Genomic DNA, 18,651 nt, shown 5'->3' with positions numbered 1-18,651 from the left:
GCGGAGACTGAGCGGGACAAGATCTGCACGGAGCTCTAATGTGGAGAAAGGGCCAGCTGAGTTCTTTTCACCTTCCAAGCCCAGGATACTCAGTGGCTCTAACAATGTCTCATCAGCTGGGCAGATAAGGAAGCTTTTCCCAAAGCCTGTGTAAAGGAAAATGAAGCAAGAGATCAGGGCAGAGGGGGCGGCAGGGCCATATGCACGGGCGCCTGTGCGCACAGCTCGCAGGGGTGGCACGGCGGAGGATGAGCTTGTATCTCCGTGTTTACAGAACACTGTGGCTTCTTCCGCCGCTGCCTGGCGCTGATCTTTACCTAGGCCGCCAGCCAGCAAGTCTGCGGCTGCAGGCCAGCCGATGAGCTTGTCTTTTCTGAAGTTAGTTCAGCTGGCTATTCGCCAGGCTGGTCCCAAGAGATAGAGAGAGCACAATGGCCCAGGGTCCGAGACAAGCCACTGAAAAGATACCATCTGCTTTTTCTCATTATTCTAAGTCATGAAGAGACATCCCAGACACATCCAACATCCCCCACACTCTTCCCTGGTCCTCCGGACAAGACAATACGATACTTCTTTTCTCTGTGCAATTACCATATAAAAGAGCCTGTGTGTCCCCCACCCCCACCAGACCCCCCCACAGTAAGTCATCAGGCTAATGCTGACTTCTGCTCACTACTGCAAGTGTGGTCCTCAGACCAGCAGCGTGGAGAACACCTGGGAGCCTGACGGAATGCAGAATCTCAGGCCGCATCCCCAGGCCACTAAGGCAGTACATGCATCTTAACAAGCTCTCTAGGTGATTTACAGTCTAAGAAATGCTACGTTACCAACCACACAGATGACAAATAACCACGTTCATTTGGAGCTGGGATGAACAGATGACCCTTGAGAAGCGAGGCTTTCCTCCCATGACGTCCCCAGTTAGGGACACACTCAAACTTCAAAGACATGTTAGAGTCTTCTCGTTAACTCGGAATTCCTGATGTCTAATTACGATGGCAGCCAGCACAGACCGGGCACTTGGGGTGCGCGAGTGTTGGGCCAGGCTCCTCAGGGCGGAATCGTACAGCATCTTCACAGCAGCCCTGTGGGGCGCACTGCCGCTCTCCCCATTTTACAGATGGAGAAGCAGGTGGCCAGAGAAGGTCCTGGGACGTGCCTGCGCCCACAAAGCCTGGTGAGATGCCGAGATGCAGCACACACCCCGGCAATCGCCCACAGTGCCCACTCCCCGATGCTGCCCGTCCCACGCCAGCAGGAGGAGGAAAGGGGAACCACCAGGTATCAAGTGCCCCCAGTGGTGCCAGCTGCTCGCACGTGTGGCCTGCCTCAAAAAGCCCAGGTGAGGCTCCGCGGGTCGCTCCCAGGTTAGAACTTGGATGTGGCAGCCCCTTCGTGCCAAAGGACAGACTGGGCTTTGCAACAGAAAGGTGGCCGGCCCCTCCCCATCAGTCTGAACTTCCGTCACTTTCTTGCTTTTCTGAAGCGCACTGCTCGTGTGGTGTTGCCCAGAGATTCACCCCCCGTAATGAGGGGTTCACACACCTAATTAAATACATGGGCCCATCAATGCGTCTGTTGGTGCCAGTTATGCTCACGGGTCGTCCGATTTCTTGCTCACAGTCAGGCAGCCTCTGGTGTGTGGTTTCCTCAGAGATGGCAGGTTACTCGGCTGATAAGTGGTAGAGCTGGATTTGAGCCCTGGGGGTCAGTGTCCAAGGGCCTTTCCAGTCCCCTCCACTGACTCCCTCCTACTGCAGCAGCTGAGATGCCCTCCTTTTTCTCCAACACAGCCACTTCCATGGCCAGCCTGCGTGTGGTCCAGCTGGCTACAGAGGCTCAGCCCAGCCGCCTGTCCTGCTCGGAACCCACCCCTCACATCCTGAGGGCAAACTGCAGGTCAGTCCCCCGGGGAGCAGGTGACAGAGAGGGGCTGGGCTACAGCCGCCCTCTGGAGACGGCTCGGAGTGGTCAGCGTCTCAGAGGCTCCCTCCCTCCCCACAGATGCCACTGCTCTATTTCCGCGGGCGAAACCACAACCAGATACAGGACAGCAACTGGGGATTCAAAACCTTAAACCCATTAGGTTCGCTTCCATGCATTTGATCCCGAAGCCAAAGCTTCCCCAGGGACCCACGTGGCAGTTACGGGAGTGGAATTCAATCACTGTGTGTTCACCACACCGCACAGAAACCCCAGGAATTGCTTCATGGCCCTAAACCGACCAAAAATAGCCAAGACTTGAGCAAAGGAGAGCCACCTCTGACCAAGCCAAACCGTTCACTTCCAGAGGCAGGAGACGCCGTAGGGCAATGCTTGCTAAGTGGAGGTGCGGGGCCTGAAAAACCACAGGGGCGATTCTCTTTACCTGTTGGGAAACTGGGGCTCCAGGTATTAAAGCAAGTGTTTCAAACTAGGGGTGCCGCCTGAATTCTAAGGTTCAAGAGCAAGTTATTCAAGGTGGTGAAGTGTAAAAAGCACAGGGGTAACAGAGGATTCAAATCCTGCCTCTACCACCAATACACTGTGTGACTTCAGACAAGTTTCTTAACCACTCTGAGGCTCCATGTTCTTCCGCTGTAAAACAGAAGAAAAATGTACCTCATAAGGGTTCTTGTAAGGTTTAAGCAGGACAAAGTTTATAAAGCACCCAGCACAGCACTAGGTACAAAGTGGGTACTCAAAGAAGTGTTAGACGGCCGGGCAGTGGGCCAAACACGCTGGCACCCGACTCGTGCCAGCTCCGCTACTTGGCAGCTCCCCAGGAGCTCACAGATCCTTAGAACCTCAGCCCCTTGGCTGGCACGCAGGGCAGAAATGCATTCAGACCGTCGGCTGAGATCGCAGAAGCCCAAGAATGGCTGCAGCGCTTCCACCACTGGTAGACTGCAAAGGCAGCCGCCATTCTCCACCCTTCCTGTGTCCAGGACCTTTCCAGTGTGACGTCACGGCTCCTTCTGTCAAGACGTGGGGTCTGTGTCCCCTCCTCTTGAATGTGGACTGGCCCTGTCACTTGCACTGGCCAACAGAATGCCACAGAAGGAACAGCCTAGGCTTCGAGAGACCAAGCANACCCGACTCGTGCCAGCTCCGCTACTTGGCAGCTCCCCAGGAGCTCACAGATCCTTAGAACCTCAGCCCCTTGGCTGGCACGCAGGGCAGAAATGCATTCAGACCGTCAGCTGAGATCGCAGAAGCCCAAGAATGGCTGCAGCGCTTCCACCACTGGTAGACTGCAAAGGCAGCCACCATTCTCCACCCTTCCTGTGTCCAGGACCTTTCCAGCGTGACGTCACGGCTCCTTCTGTCAAGACATGGGGTCTGTGTCCCCTCCTCTTGAATGTGGACTGGCCCTGTCACTTGCACTGGCCAACAGAATGCCACAGAAGGAACAGCCTAGGCTTCGAGAGACCAAGCGCCCTCTGACTGCTGCCCTGGCACCCTGCCCAGCCACCGCGTGCACAAGCCCCGGCTGCTGGCGGAGGAAAACACACAGGGAGCGCCATGAGCCGGGCCAGCTGCAGGCATCCTAGACCGACCGACCAGCCAGCCAGCGGTACATGCAGAGAAAGCCCAGCTGAACACATAAGAACCACCCAGCTGAACCCAGTCTAAACCGCTAACCACGGAATCACGATCTAATAAATAGTGATTGGTTTAAGCCACTCAGTGTTAGGGTGGTTTGTTCTGCTGCAGAGCTTCAGTGGCAGAAAACAGACGTATCATCGAGCTGGAGCATGCCGCCCCCGAAGAGAACTGGACTGCGGTACCTCCGTGCTCCCGGGTCCAACCCAACCGTCAGACTCTGCAGAGCTCAGAGGGCTCAGCACTGTGGCTACTGCTCCCCCAACTCCCTGATGGCCTTTCTGTCCCACAAAGGAGTCTCGCTGCCAACCAGGACTGCAAGGCCCAAGGGCCCTGATATGAGAAAGGCAGGGCGGGGTAGTAGAAACAGCCCCGAGGAGTCTGCCAGCTCCTCTCCAGCTGTGTGACCCGGGCCAAGTCCCCAGGCGCTCCATCTCTAAAACAAAGCCACTGACAACTGCAGGGTCCCCCTCCAGGGGCACGGAGAGGCACAAAAGGAAATGGCAAAGTGTTTGGGGAAGGGGCCCTGCACCCAGGAGGGCTGGACTTCTGAGAATGGAGTAGAATATTTCATGTGCCAAGGCCAAGAGCAGAAGGAAGTAGAGCCCGGGCACTTCTTCCAGAAGCCACATCAGGGCATGTTCTCTTCCCCCTTAGGAACCGGATACCTTGGACAGGGACCTGATGGGATGGGTGAGGGGACAGCAGCATGGCTGACCCTGAGAACAGCCAGAGGAGCATTAGGTCAAAGTCACCTTCGATCTACAATTCTGGCTGGGTAACCCTGGGCTTGGCATCTGTGCCTCCTTCTGTAGCCGAGTCCGGGTGACTGTGAGCCTATCACCTCTGGCATGTTGGAAGGACTCATCAAAGGCTGGCAATAATTATTTTTATTCTGGGAACCCTAGGCTGGAGTGGATAAAGGGAAGGAAAGGGGTGTGATCCATCCCAGAAAAAGCTGACTCCACAAGTGAAACAAGGGGTATGCCATGTCCAACCGGGAAAGAACAGAGGCACAAGCGCCCCCCACCCCCTTACAGTGGCTGCCCCGTTAGAAAGTAAGGGGGCTCAGAACTGGGCTTCAGCCCCAGCCAGGGGCTGGGGGCCTGGGAGATGCCCAAGGGGAGGCAGTTGGAGAAGGAAAGATGGCAAAAGGACTGATATTGTCCTTCCCCACCTGAGAACACCACGTCCGCAGTAAAAATCCAAGAGCTAGAGCAGGCTGCAGACCTCTGGGATTGCTGAGCAAAAGTCTTGAGGTCTTCCTGTTAGTTTCTGATCATTGTCTTCTCCAAGAAAAGCACATCAGTAATTTAATATTTACCATTTTTCCTTTTTTTTTTTTTTTTTGCAAAAATGCTCACCATCACCCCACCTTGGAACTGTAGACCTGCCTCATAGGCTTATCTGGAGCCTGGGGTGGGAGCCAGGGCTCCCCATAAGAGAGTGGCCCCAACATCCCTGAGAGAAGGGAAAGGCACACAGAAGGCTAGGATTTACAGTCCCACGGGTCTCCGATTAAAGCAGCCGCCTCAGGTCCTTTCCGGAAGCAGGCAGGCCGTAACTGACACACCAAAATGCACACGAATGTAGACCCTGACCAGAAGTTCGGAGACCACATGTAATGAAGAGTGTGTATTACGTGGGACCATCTCATTCATTTCTGTATTGAGTATTGACACTCAGGCGGTGATAAACGAGTAACTGAATCAACGAAGGAACTAAAAGCACACTCTTAGCCTCTAAGTCAGGATGAAGAAAGCCATAGGTCTGAAAGTCGGAGCAGAGCAACAACACAAGTCACTGCTAGCATTTACCAAGGGTTTGCCGCGTGCTACAGGCTGTGATCCAGGCTTCTCAGACATCACTCCATTTAACTCCCCAACAGGGTGATGAGGGAGGATTTTTTTTCTTTAAGATTTTAGTTTTAGAGAGAGGGGAATGCAGGGGGAGAGAGAGAGAATAACATCAATGGGAGAGAGAAACATCAATCAGTTTCCTCCCATACTCACCCACCGAGGACCAAACCCGCAACCCAGGCACGTGCCCTGACGGGGAATCAAACTGGTGACCTTTCACTTTGCCGGGCAATGCTCTGCCCACTGAACCACCCAGGCAGAGCGAGGGAGCTTTCTCATTACAATTATTTTGTAGAGGAAGAAACGAGACTCAAACAGCCGGAGGAACTTGCAGAGACACCCAGCTCCTGCATAGGAGCGCCGTCAGGGCTGATGCTGGAGCCCACCCTTGTGGCGGCGCCCCCCTGATGGCACAGAGACCGCAGGTTTGGTTGTTTGCTGGGGATCAAGCCCCACCCCCAACTCTGGAACATCCACTGTCTAGGACCCTCCTGGGGGAGCAGCAGTGCCAGGCACCTCTGCCGCCCCACCTTCTGGCGTGTCCTGCACGCTGCCGACTCTGCTCTGGGGTGTGTGCATGGCAGCGTGTTACCGCCAGACGGGCAAGGCAGGGTGGGAGAGGCCGCCTGGGCTGAGAGAGACGAGGCCAGTTCCATGCTCTTTCATGTTCAGACGTCAGGGGTCATCCTCGCTCCCATATATTGCTGGCCACTGGTGCAGAAAATCTGACTTCGCCTGAGTGTCTCTAGTAATGTTACAAATGCAGGGTGAATGAATCCAAAAGACTGGCCACCACAGCTACCTTCCCTCTCCACTCTCCCAACTGAGCTTCTTAAATTAGCCATGGGAGCCAGGAAGACTCAGCAGAGCCGCTGGAGGGATGGTAACAAAAGCAGCCCGGAGAGGGTAGGCTGGGTACACGGAATGTTCCAGAATCTCCCATCTTTCCTAGGACATGGACGTCTGAATAGCAGACAGACCTGGTGTGAGAGCAGGCCCTACACGCGTCCCTGGCAGAATCACCAGATCCCTGTTTACTCAGTGATCAAGTGACTCTGGAAAGCAGGACCCCAGGACCCGCACCCAAGCCAGTGGGCCAGGAAGAGCACCCCCAAAGTGTCGCAAGGAGGCAACCACCCCTGTAATGTCAAAAATGTATCCAGCAGGGCCAGCAGGTCAGAACCTCACAAGACAGAAGCTTGGGTGCCCTGTAGCCCCAAACTCAGACTAACTTCTTGGGGGACCACATCACAGGCGCCAGCTCCACTACTCCCTTGCCATGTTACTTGGGCCTCAGTTTTCCCCTCTGTGAATGGGGCTACAATGACGGCCCACTGAAACAACCCCAGGGAACATTAAGTGAGCTGTACGCACAAAGCATGCAGCAGAGCAGTCCTCGGGGTATGCCGGGCACCCCGTAAGTGCACTGCTTTGCCAGTGTTGCTACTGCTGTGACTGTACACTCACGACAGACATCCTTTCTGTTCCCCCAAAATACAGAAATCGGGGATCCAGTGAACCTGTGGCTTCAAAGACCAGATTTCTTTTCCCCAAACTTGGATTCACTTTTGCTTTCTCAGGCTCCCTCTGGCAAAAAGGAAGGTCATGATAAAAACACTTTATTCTGCTTTGGTGCGTTGCCACATCCACTCGGGTTAAGGCTGGTCCCAGGGTACCTGGGATGCGGTCTAGTCAAGAGCTCATCCAGCTAACTGCTCCAGGTTAAGGAGGAGCACTCTTCCTCCTCCGTCCCTCACCTGCGACCTCCCTGAGATCCGACGACAGTGAGACTGTTCTGGAGTCGGCCCTGGCTCCAGGGCAGATTCTAAGGGCCCAGCGGCCCAGTGCTCCCCGTGCTGACGCAGTGGGATGAGCAAAGGCAGAGTGGCCCCCAGTCACAAACGCAGCCACGCACCTGTGACGGGCTCCGGGGCGGCCATGGAGGTGTGCCCCCTCATGGCGACCCACTGCCAGGGGCAGTCGGCCTTCGGTCTCCAGCTGCAGCCCCTCAGGGCGGCCACAGCAGTCAAGCTGGGGCCGCTATTCCCAGGCACCCGCAGCCAATGCCCGACTGTGATCAAGGGGAGGGGGAGGGGGCGTGGGGGAGGGAGTCCCTGTTGAGTTGGCTGAGACGTCAATCAGATCTGCACGGAAGTCTGAGGCTCTCCCTGCTCACAGACCTCACCCCCCCTCCCCTCACCAATATTGCTCTTGCACACCTATCTCCACACTAGCATCTGCATGAGCCCCCCACAACCGTGTGCTGAGCACTGAGGCTGGGTGGGCCCTGGCCACCACCCATACCCCCGTAAGCCTCGGTTCCCTGACAGGCAAACTGGAACCACTCACCAGGTTGTCCCAAAGAGTCGATTAAAGACTTAATGCCCATGAAAACATTTAACCTCTTGTAAACAGATGCCCAGCAAAGACCGTCTGATGGCATCGTTAATTTTGATTGCTTAAAGGTTGCAACTCCCTTGGAAGCAAGTGATTTTTGAGGACACCATGGCTGCTTTTAATGAACATGAAAACATTTTCCCTGGACACATCACAAGAAGAGTCATCGGAAGGAGACTCTTTCTGACCAGCAGCAGTCACCGGGGAATCAGAGCTGGCTGGAGCCAGGCCCTTCACACCCTCACACTCAGGGCTGTTAGTGACTGGCTGAAAACAGTCTGTCTTCTTGCCCTGGAAGGTTCTCCCCTGGGCCACACAGCCGCCTCTGCCCAGACAGACTTCAGCACCAGCTCAGGAAACAGCACCCTGGCCAGTTTCGGGCTTTGGGGGGAAACTCCTGCGTAAACCCCAAGAGATGCTTCCTGGGTCCCCTTAGAACTGGGGCCAGACGTGTCACCCCCTTCCTGAGCAGGCTCCGCGGGGCCAGTGAGAACCAGGAACAGGATCTGAAAAGGCTACTTCCAGAAAGTCCAGATGGGGAGGCGGAGCTACACCCACGCCTGGGAGCCTGCTTGGGACAGAAGAGCCCCGCAAGGAATTCCCCCCCCCACCCCACCCCCGTGGTGGTTACGGGAAGGCATCTGCCACACCAGTTCTAGGTACCTCCTCACTAGAATGGGGGCAGCAAGGCCCATGGCCCTGGGGTCCCCATCCGGAAAGTTTGGGGGACTCTCCTCCGCCCCCAACAGCCTGTGCCTGCCCGAGGACAAGCCCCTCCCCATCAGAGCCCACATCCTACATTTCGCCTGAGACACCAGACTAGAGTCCCACTGTCTTCTCGCCTGGCAGCCTGGGAGTGGATTCTTCATTTCTGGGCCCCTGCCCCTTCACACAGAGCAGGCATTCCGACATTGAGGAATGGAAAAAGAATTCAGCCACTTTGGCTGGCCACTCTTAGCTTTTAGTCAGATTCAAGCACCTTTGTTTCAGTTTTAATACTCAAACCCACCAAAGATTTGATTTTCTTTCTTTTTCTTATACTTTCTTCTGATCTTTGCCTAGCCCTTCAAGACTGAAGTCACTGCTCTGAACCAGCGCTACCCAGTAGAACTTTCTGTGGTGATGATTCTGTTCTATGTGCGATCCAAAACAGTAGCCACGAGCCACGTGTGGGCTACTGAGCCCCCGAAACGTGGCTAGTATGAATGAAGCACTGAATTCTTCATTTTCTTTGGTCATGATTGATTTGACTTTAAACAGTAATACACCTGGCCACGGGCAACGCATTGGCAGGACAGCGGGATGTCCAGCTTGTCCTTTGCATGAGCGACCTGAATGCACAGGGAGGTGCTGTGCCCTCCTTGGATCCGAACTGCCTCCTGCCGCACACTGAACCGGGCCCTGACAACCCTAACAAAGCAGCCAGCGGTACCTCTTCCATCTCCAAGCACTTGCCCTGTGCCTGAGCGCAGCCCTCTCGCTGTGTGTGTCCCAGCAAACTGGCAGGAAGGAGGTCGCCAGCACAGAAACCAGGGCACCCAACCAACTCCAGGGCGTCTGGGGCAGAGAAGAGCAGAGGGGTGTCAAAGAAACCCCTCTGGGGGCTGGACACCAGCCAGGAGGCATTTGTATCGCAGCGTGTCAGAGCTGTCTGCCCCGCAGCTGCGGAACCTGTCCATGTCTAGTTGGGGGGAGGGGACTGAAATCGGCTTTGTCCAGGTTCCCCAGCACTGACTGCTGTTCTTCAAAGACTGCAAGAAGATGGGGGGCTGCGGGTGGACAGGGTATAGGAGAGGAAGCTGTCCCTGTGCAGACAGATGCTCTCTGGGAGGCGCTGCAAAGGAGGAAACGGGGTCACCGGCATGGCTGCATCCAAACTGCTACAGCGGACGTCTGTAACACTGCCCACCTGGTCATGGGGCACCCCCACTGCCTAGAGTGTGGTGGTGGCCCAGGGGCCACTCAAGCCAACCACGTGGAGAAAACGGGGAGCCTGGGGCTCTGCTCTCAACGCACTCTGAGCACAGAAGCTGGCTCGGTGCCCGGGGCTCAGAAAAAGCCAGGTCACACCCCTTCTCTTACAGAGGTTTAGGCCCTCCTGATCAGTAACAAGTTTCAAAGACCTGATAGGAATTCACAGGTACGGGATTGAAAAAGTAGGGCTGGTTCCGGCAGAACGCACACACACATGCCTTTCGATGTGCGCCTAGGACCCCTCACCAACCGCAAGCTCTCACCTCTACGACTGCACGGCCGTGCTGACCCTCGTGCTGGAGCCTGGCCCCTGCCCCTCCAGCACGGTCCCCTCCCTCCCTCACGCTGCACACAGCAAGTCACTTCACCTGCAAAATGGTGTTGAATTAGCACGAAGCATTCATTCAACCACTAATACTGAATTAAGAAGCTATGGAGCCATTTCCTCTCAAGAAGGCAGGCACCGAATACAAGGCTTAATTAACATTTTTGCCCTCTTTATTTTTCCTTTTTATGTCTATCACCTACCTCTCTCACCCATTCTGACTATTTGTGATCGTTTTAAGTCCCCTTCTGCAGGCTGTAAGGCTTATCTGTTGCTCTGGGGCGGCCCTTTGGGGCATCTCTCCAAATCTCCAGGGACCACGGGAGTTAATTCATCTCTCTAGAGAGCACCCTCTCACTTCTCTGGCACTTTGGAAATGCACAGAGAACGACTCAAAGCCTCCCTTCCTCTCTGACCCAGCAATTCTGAGCCCAGGAATTTATTTGGAGGAAATAATTAAGGGTGCCGCCAAGCTTCGGTTTGCAAGGTGAACAGAGGAGATGCTGGAGATTTCTCGCTTCCAAGGCCACAGCCCACGTTGGTGGGCAGCGAGATCCACAGAGAATAACGTTCAAGGCGTGAGATGAAGACTATGGGGGGGGAAGGAAGAGGAGAGGAAGAGGGATAAGGAGGGAAATACTTGGAACAAGAGGACAGAAATCAAGAAGATGAGCCAAACTAAGATAAAATTAAGGCAGGGCAGGGTGGGGAGGAGAGGGAAACATTGCTTTCAAAAGGTTTCCACGGAGGTTCGGGACAAGCACTCCGGTACAAAGAGCGGCACGCTCCATGTCAGAAGCAGACGGGGCACCTTGGCAGCCAGCAGCCTGGCTGTGCACGGGTTCGTACCGACCCCCGAAATATCTGTCCCACATCTCCACAGGCACCAGGGCCGCGCACCAGCATCGCCACCCAGTTCCACCTCCTCTCTGCCATTTACCCCGTGCTGATCTGAGAGCCAGGCTGTCCTTTTCTTCACTTGTCAAATGTATATTCATCATCCCCTTTTTAAAACGAGGCAGGCTCCACTCTGTCCCCATATCAGAGGTCAGCTCTCGCAGATCTCCCTCCCAACTGGAGGGAGCTTACACTGTGGCCTCTCCAAATCCAGGTGAGTGTCTTAACTGAGCCATGTAAAGAGCTTAAAGAGCTCGGAGGGCACAAGCCTGCACAGCTGCGGGTCCCACCCAATGCCCCAGGGCCACTGCCTGCAACACCACCTGAGCCCCCTACACAGAGAAACCCTTCTACTTTTGACAGCTCTCTCCACATGCCTCCGGCAAAGATCACACAGTCCAGGAGTCCAGCACAGTACCCTGCGGTGTGCTCTCCAACTGCTTCTGCCCAGGCTGTGTCCCCTACCACCTCCCAAGCCCCTGGTGTGGACTCTGAGTGGTGGAGGAGGCATTTAGCCTGCTTCACTTTATAAAGGGGATTATTGGCAAGTGCAAGGAAAGACCGCCTGGCTTTAAACTTAGCACCTGGGGTAGATGGTGGGGAGGGAGATGGGAAACCAGACAGGAGCTACACGAGGTTCCCTGGAGGCAGCTCTGTAAACAGCATGAGGGTTACAGGGCTGGCTGGTCATGGAGTCCCCACTTTTCCAGGAATTCGTGAGCACTCGATCTGCAAAGCCACTCTTTCCCACCAGCCTCTGTCCAAATCCGGAGCGGTGGCTGTCTGGCAGAACTACACGCTGAGAGCACAGACACCACTGACCTTGCCCTCCTAGCCTGCAACCCTGAAGGATGCTCACACCGGTGACCACACAACAAATCGTCCCCCGAGGCCCCCACTGGGCCACGACCTTGAATAAGGGAACTACCCATGGGCCTAACTTTTTGATGAAGAGGTGACTGAGTGGCTGTTTTGTTCCCCCTTGTGCAGGGAAAAGGGCCAAGGAGGGACCAACCTCTCCTCCGCGCATCCTCTGGGGCTGCACACTCAAGCTCTGCCTCCCTGAGGTGACGGTGTTTAATGGGGGAGAGTTCCCCACCCGTTGGGGCCCTCACGGGGGGCAACCGGACTGCTGACCTCTAAAGACCACACCCCTCTAAGGCTTCTAGTGCTAGTGTCCAGGCCAGATGACCGGTATGAGATGAAACCCAGGCTATGAGAGAAATCACACACCAGCCCCCTGTCCTTGTCACTTGGGCTCCTGGACCATCCTCCTTCCCTGCATCCCAGACCCTCTCAGCTCACTTCTGCAACGGACCTTGTAAAGGAGAAAGGGGGCCTCTGGGCTCGTATACGTCCGTGGAGTACCAGACACTCAGGACTCTGTGGACGCCTACATGGCCCGCAACCTCCCACCAAAGCTGCACACCCCGGGGTCACTCTGCTTCCCTTGTGCAGTGGCGCGGGGACAGGCTTGAAGCCAGGGGGAGGTGGGTGGGGTGTCACTAGGAGTTCTCCGAAACTGGAATCTGGATCTCTAGTGCCCTGTCCCCCTGTCCCTGCGGCGTTCGGGATGCAAGCCGGGCCAGTGGCAGGCCGAGGAGCCAAGTTACTGTGCGCCCGAGAGAGTTAAGCTGAGTCTGGCCGGGAGGCCGAGGGCCTCTCTCCCCGCACGCTCCAGGCTGGGACCCCTAGGAAGTGCCCGGCCCGGCCTCCTCCACCTCCGGGCGCCACCCGGGACGTCTGGGGGACCCGGGACGCGCGCCCTCCCTCCCTCCTTCCCCGCCTTTCCTCCGCGACCGCGCTGCGCGCAGCGGAGACATTTAAATCGCCCCCTCGGGACGGCGGCATGGAAAAGGCCGGAAAGGCGGCGGCCGGCCGGGGGACTGAGGCCGGCGCTGCGGCCGGGCAGGGGTCGGGGAGCAGCGAGGACACTCACCAGCGAGTGTTGTCGTGGAAATGCTCCAGCACCGCGTAGCCGAAGAAGGAACCGGCGGGACCCTGGAACTGCACGGGGCGCTGCGGGTCCAGGTTGTAGGCGCCCACGGGGGTCCCCGCGGCCACCAGCGCCAGGAGCAGCGCGCGGAGCCCCCCGGCGCCCCTCCGCGTCGCCTGGCCGCCCATCCCCAGCCGGCCACCGCCCTCCCTGTGCCCCGCGAGCAGGGCGCTGAGCGCGCCGGCGGCGGGGCGGCAGGGTCCACCGACGGCCCGGTGGCTCCCGGGGGTGGAAGCTGTGCGCTCGGACGCAAGCGTGCTGCGGTGCCCGGCCGGGGACAAAGGGCCCAGCGGGCGCGGGAGGCGAGCACAGGGGCGGCCCAGAGCGGGCGGTGTCCTCCGGCCGGCCGGCCGAGAAGTCTGAGCGCTTGCAGCGAGCGGGTCCGGGGCCGGGCGGCTCTGGACTGTGGAGAGGCGCGCCCGCGAGGTGGGCGGCCGGGGCAGCGGGACGGCGCGGCAGCGCCCCCTGCGGGCCGCGAGCCCGCCGCGCACCTCCGGGCCAAAGATGGCCTGGGCCTCTGCCAGGCGCCTCTGGCTGCCCTACCTCCCCACCGCGCCTAGGGCGCTCTCTCTGGTCGGGAGGCGACCTTAATCCCCTCCGCAGCTGCGCGCACTGCACGCCCTCCTGGATCTCTGTTGGGGTCTCCCCTTCCCTCTCACTCTCACACCAGGGCCAAAGGGAGCCAGGGAAAGGACTGAGCTTTACCCATCTGCTGCATCTTTCCCCAGCTGTGAGATAACCTGTAAGAAGCAAGCACTCCATAAATGACAGCTGTTGGTGATAACAGCAGTAGCCACGCGGGGGCGAGCAGAGTAGCCCCCACGCTGGTTGTTATCCTCACCTGTCTCCTACACCGCTGATCCCGAACTGTGGCGCCACGCCAGCAGCAGTTTCACCTGAGAACTTGCTAGAAACGCAGATCGGTAAGTCCCGCTCCAGACCTACTGAATCAGGAACCCTGCGGGTTGCCCCCCCACACACCGCCCCGAAGTGGGTGCGGGTGTTAGATTTCAACAAGTTCTTAAAAGGTAAGGTTGTTGGGAAAGGGTTAGGACCCACTGATCTAAAACACACATTTCAATCTCCATAAACGAAAGCCTAGAAGTGACATCAGGTGAAAATCCTAGCCCTAGTCTTTGATTTCACCAAACAGAAGCTCCCAAACCCGGCTGTAGATCAGATCCTCAAGCAATCACTGAAAAATATAGATGTACGAGCTCCCCTCTGGGTCAGAGTCTGTAAGGGAGAGAGAGGCCCAGGAATCTGTCTGTCAGGCAAGTACAATAGACTTCACTGCGCAGCGGGACCCGGGAGGCGCTGTCCTCCCGGAGATTCCGAGCTGTGCCTCGTGCCGCGAGGGCCACACGGTGTGTGTCAGGGAAAGCTTGGAATTTGGCATCCCACGAAAAGGACTGAATTCCCAGGTCTTGGGAAGTCCAGGAAACAGTGACGCCAACAAACGAATAAACCTATTGATGGACTTCTTGGGACAGCATTTTCTAACTGTAAATTCTCAACATTGGTGAGTCATTCGTGTCATCAGACATCGAGCGTGAGCCCCGCTTCCCAGGTGCCAGAATAAGCTTTCCTACGGACGGAGACTCGACCTGAAGTGTGTGTCTCCAGAATGACCAGCTGGGGGCACGCAGTAACTCCAACCTGGCGGTCCAGGATGCGGAGCCGCTTCCCCAGCGTGTGTGCTTTTGAAAGAAAAAAAAAATGAACCTCTCGTCCAGTTTTCTAACTGAAATGACAACCCACTGCTCTTTCTCCCTTTATTCTCTCACTTCCAGAACCAATCTGAACCAGGTTTTATGTTAACCCGGTGGTTGCAGATTGAACAATATGCCACATCAGCTCACCCGACGTTCGCCTCGTGTAGAAACGCCCTCAGTTTCCGTTCAGCAAACCTGACTTCCTTCCCCAGGGGCAGATGATGGTTTGCGAGCATCCTTGGCATAATGATGCGAAAGAAATAACAGTTTTGCCCTCACTCCCTCCCCATGCCACTGCACAGAGGAATAGAATACTAAGTGAGTAAATGTCCCACAGAAACAGTGTTGCTTTTTCATAAGCCCTGAAAAAGTCTTTAAGATTCATTGGTCTACTTTTTTCCTTCCTCAACCAACTTTTTTTAATATAAATTCATAAGTTTTTGTCTGCCTCTCGTTATTTCCTAACTGCGTTATTTCCTAACTGCTTACCCACCAGGTCAAAACTAGGTACATTTCTAAGGTTCTTAATACAAGCTGCTTGGCTCAGTAATCTTTATGTTTAGGATATCATCTTTCATTTCTCAGATTATAACAGAAAATAATACACAGTTCTTCCAGTTAAAACGCTAGCCCCAGCTGGTGTGGCTCAGTGGATTCAGTGCTGGCCTGCAGACCAAAGTAGTCAGTGGTTCAATTCCCAGTCAGGGCACATGCCTGGGTTGCAGGCCAAGCCTCCAGTAGAGGGCATGAGAGAGGCAACCACACATCGATATTTCTCTCCCTCCCTTTCTCCCTCCCTTCCCCTCTCTCTAGAAATAAATCAAATCTGTTTTTTAAAAGAGGGTGGGACTTCGCAGATGTAAGTTCAGGATCTGGAGATTGGGGAGATGACCCTGAAATACCCAGGTGAATCCAATGTAATCGCAAGTGTCCTTACAAGAGACAAAAGAGAGTCGGAGCCAAAGAAGAGGCGCCAGCAGCGGCATGGGCAGAGCCACGTGACCACCCAGCAGGGCAGGAGGTAGCCCTACGGCCTGGCAGAGTCGGCAAGGGGAAGGATGCTCCAGAAAGAACGCAGAGGCTCAGCGAGGAACTCCGCCTCACTGACCCATTTTACACTCCTGACCACCAAAACTATAAGACAATAAATCTGAGTCACGTTCAGCCACTAGTTTTGTGGCAATTTGTTACCAGACCAACGAGACATTAACACAACACTGTAGGAGTGTATCAGCCTGGGTAAGGTTTTTAGAATTTTTTCCATTTAAGAATCGTGAATCTCCCCTCCCACTCCCATCCTCACTCTCTTTTTTTAGAAAAAGATTTTAGAGGTTTATTTTTTGACACAGGGGAAGGGAGAGAGAAAGAGGAAGAGAAACATCAATGTGTGGTTGCCTCTCACATGCCCCCCACTGGGGACCTGGCCCACAACCCAGGCATGTGCCCTGACTGGGAATCAAACCAACGACCCTCCGGTTCACAGGCTGGTGCTCAATCCACTGAGCCACACTGGCCAGCACCCATCCCCACTTTCTACATGAGAAGAATAAGGCACAGAGAAGTTATGCAAAATAGAGATATTAATAATAACATGCTCATACATTTTCTATAACGATTAAATAAGATAAAGCATACATATATATAGCACAACATGGTGCGTGGTACATAGGAAATAGTTTGTAAATATTAACTATTTCTCATCCATTCTTTAGACTATACACTGGGAAATTTCTTCAGTTTTATTTTCCAGTTCTCTAATTCTCTCTTCAGTTGTGTGTAGTCTCTCTCGCGATACGCCATCTTTGAATTTGTAGTTTTTGTTATTTACATTTTTTCATCTAACAAATTCTAGGTGGTTCTTCTTTTTAAAAAACTGCCTGGTCTGTTTTCATAGAGTCTTACTCCTTACTCGTATTTCCAACATCTTCCTTGCTGTCTTCAAGTAAATTACACTTGTTTATTTTATGTTCAGTCTCCGGTAACTCTAATGTCCACAGTCTGTACGTTTACTCCTGTAGTCTGTGGCCTCTGCTCACTGTCTCTCAACAGTGGCTTGTTCCCTGTGTGTTATGTAATCTTTGGCTGTGAGTTCATGTTTCTTGGAAATTGATCTTTGTTTAGAATATGTTTCTCGACAAATGATTTGTGTTTACAGCTGCCAATTGCCTGGGGCGCTGCTGCCTCACCACCACCTTCACCTCAATTTCTGGCTCCAGTTTTTTCTGCTCACATGTAGTACAGCACAGATTTACGGTTCAGTGTTCTCAGGGGATGGGTTTTCCTTTTTTTAAAAAAATTCCACTAACAGCCCAGGAGGCCAAGACAAGAAAGACTCCTTCCAATGTCTCTCGTGGGGGGGCAGGTGTTATCCTACTTCACCCACTAAAGAGGTTCAGCTTCATTCGACCTCTGCAGTCTGGCCTGAGTCCCAGGCTCTGCCTGGTGTTGCATGCACGGTGGACAGCCACCTGAATCCAGACATGCCCGAGGTGAATGCTGACGTCAGCACTCGCTTTTTCTCCTGGATGAGAGCTTTTCTTTTTCTTTTTCCTGGCCTCTGAGCATTTACTTTCTTTTTCGCCAGCTTAAAAATCCATTATTCATTTTGATATTTTATTCAGCCATTTTAGGCGTTTTGGACCAGGAAAGATGCCCAGATAGCTGGTCATTTATTTTACCACATTGCCAGAAAGAAATCCTCACTGATTTTTAAGTCCCCGAACAACCCAATCACGTTGGGCACGCTTCATTCTTCTAGGAGGTTTGACGTTGTCGAAATCCCTTAAAGAAGAGCCAGGGTCAGTGAGGGGCCTTGGACGGGCAGTCTGATGTAAGAATAGCCCTTGACATCTGGTCAAGAGCCGTTGGAATGAAAGGGCTTTCTGAGCATCCTCGCTCCTCATTGCCTGGGATCGGCTACAGCAGGACATTCACAGGTGAACCAAGAGCTTGACAGTAAAGCCTTTTATCTGTTTTTTTTTTTGTTTCCTTTCTCACATGTATTTGACTTATTCCCTAGTTTCAGCTTTTTCAGGCCATGAAAAAGAAGTCTCCCCTCCCCTCCTTTTCTCCGCTATTCCCTGAGACAACCACCACAGCTGTTTCCCAGCATGCTTCTAGAAACATTTTGCGTGCATTCAAGTAGAGGGCTTCTTTATACACACGTTAGCATACCCCACATACTGTAAAGCTTAGCTGTGAGTGAGAAATGCTCCATGTTGACACAACTCATGTTTCTAATGGCTGTGTGAGTTTCCATCACACGGACGGACGAGAGCTGATTGAACAACCCCACCGCCCCCACTCCTGGTTGGGAGACACTGTGGACTGTTAGAAATAATGCTGCTGGGAACACTCCACGCTGGCGCCTGTATCTTGTCACCATGGGTAAGTATTTCTATAAAATAAATTCCTGAAATTGGAATTCCTTAGTTAAGGAGAATGTTTAACATTTTAATTGTTAGGGCCATCCCTAAATCGCCCTGCGAAGAAGTCGAGTCCATTTGTAGACCCCATAGCGTGTATGAGAATGCCTGCTTCTGAGGGCTCTTTTTAGAGTTGTTTTCACTTACAGTTGACATTCAATATTATATTAGTTTCAAGTGTACGACATAGTGGTTAGATATTTATGTAACTTACAGAGTGCCCCCCCATAGGTCTAGTGCCCCCCTCGAGGTTACTTCAGCCTTCAGCTGCGCAGGACTTTACCTGTGGCTGCTTTGTAACTGATGGTTTATATTTCTTCATCCCTTCACTTGTTCACCCAGCCCCCAACTCCCCTCCCATCTGGCAGCCACCAGTCTGTTCTGTTATCTCTAGATGCTTCTATTTTGTGTATTCGTTTATTTTGCTCTTTGGATTCCGCATATAATTGAAATTCTATGGTATTTGTCTCTGCCTGAC

General features: G+C 54.1%; 1 protein-coding gene across 2 annotated transcripts in view; it reads right to left on the bottom strand.

Annotated features, from left to right (window-relative positions):
• ITGA9 (integrin subunit alpha 9) overlaps positions 1 to 13,445 on the bottom strand; it is a 309,655-nt gene extending 296,210 nt beyond the window's left edge. For both annotated transcript variants that reach the window (XM_037070767.1, XM_037070768.1), the window contains exon 1: positions 12,977 to 13,445. In XM_037070767.1, the coding sequence (XP_036926662.1) occupies positions 12,977 to 13,161 (185 nt within the window). In that variant the 5' untranslated portion in view covers positions 13,162 to 13,445. The remainder of the gene's footprint in view (positions 1 to 12,976) is intronic.
• Between the last annotated feature and the right edge of the window lie 5,206 nt (positions 13,446 to 18,651).

This window comes from Sturnira hondurensis, unplaced genomic scaffold (genome assembly GCF_014824575.4).
Source record: "Sturnira hondurensis isolate 20B ecotype Veracruz unplaced genomic scaffold, ASM1482457v3 Scaffold0019006, whole genome shotgun sequence".
Taxonomy (NCBI): Eukaryota; Metazoa; Chordata; class Mammalia; order Chiroptera; family Phyllostomidae; genus Sturnira; species Sturnira hondurensis.
The sequence above is the reverse complement of the archived record's forward strand: the minus strand, read 5'-3'. Positions and strand labels throughout refer to the sequence as shown.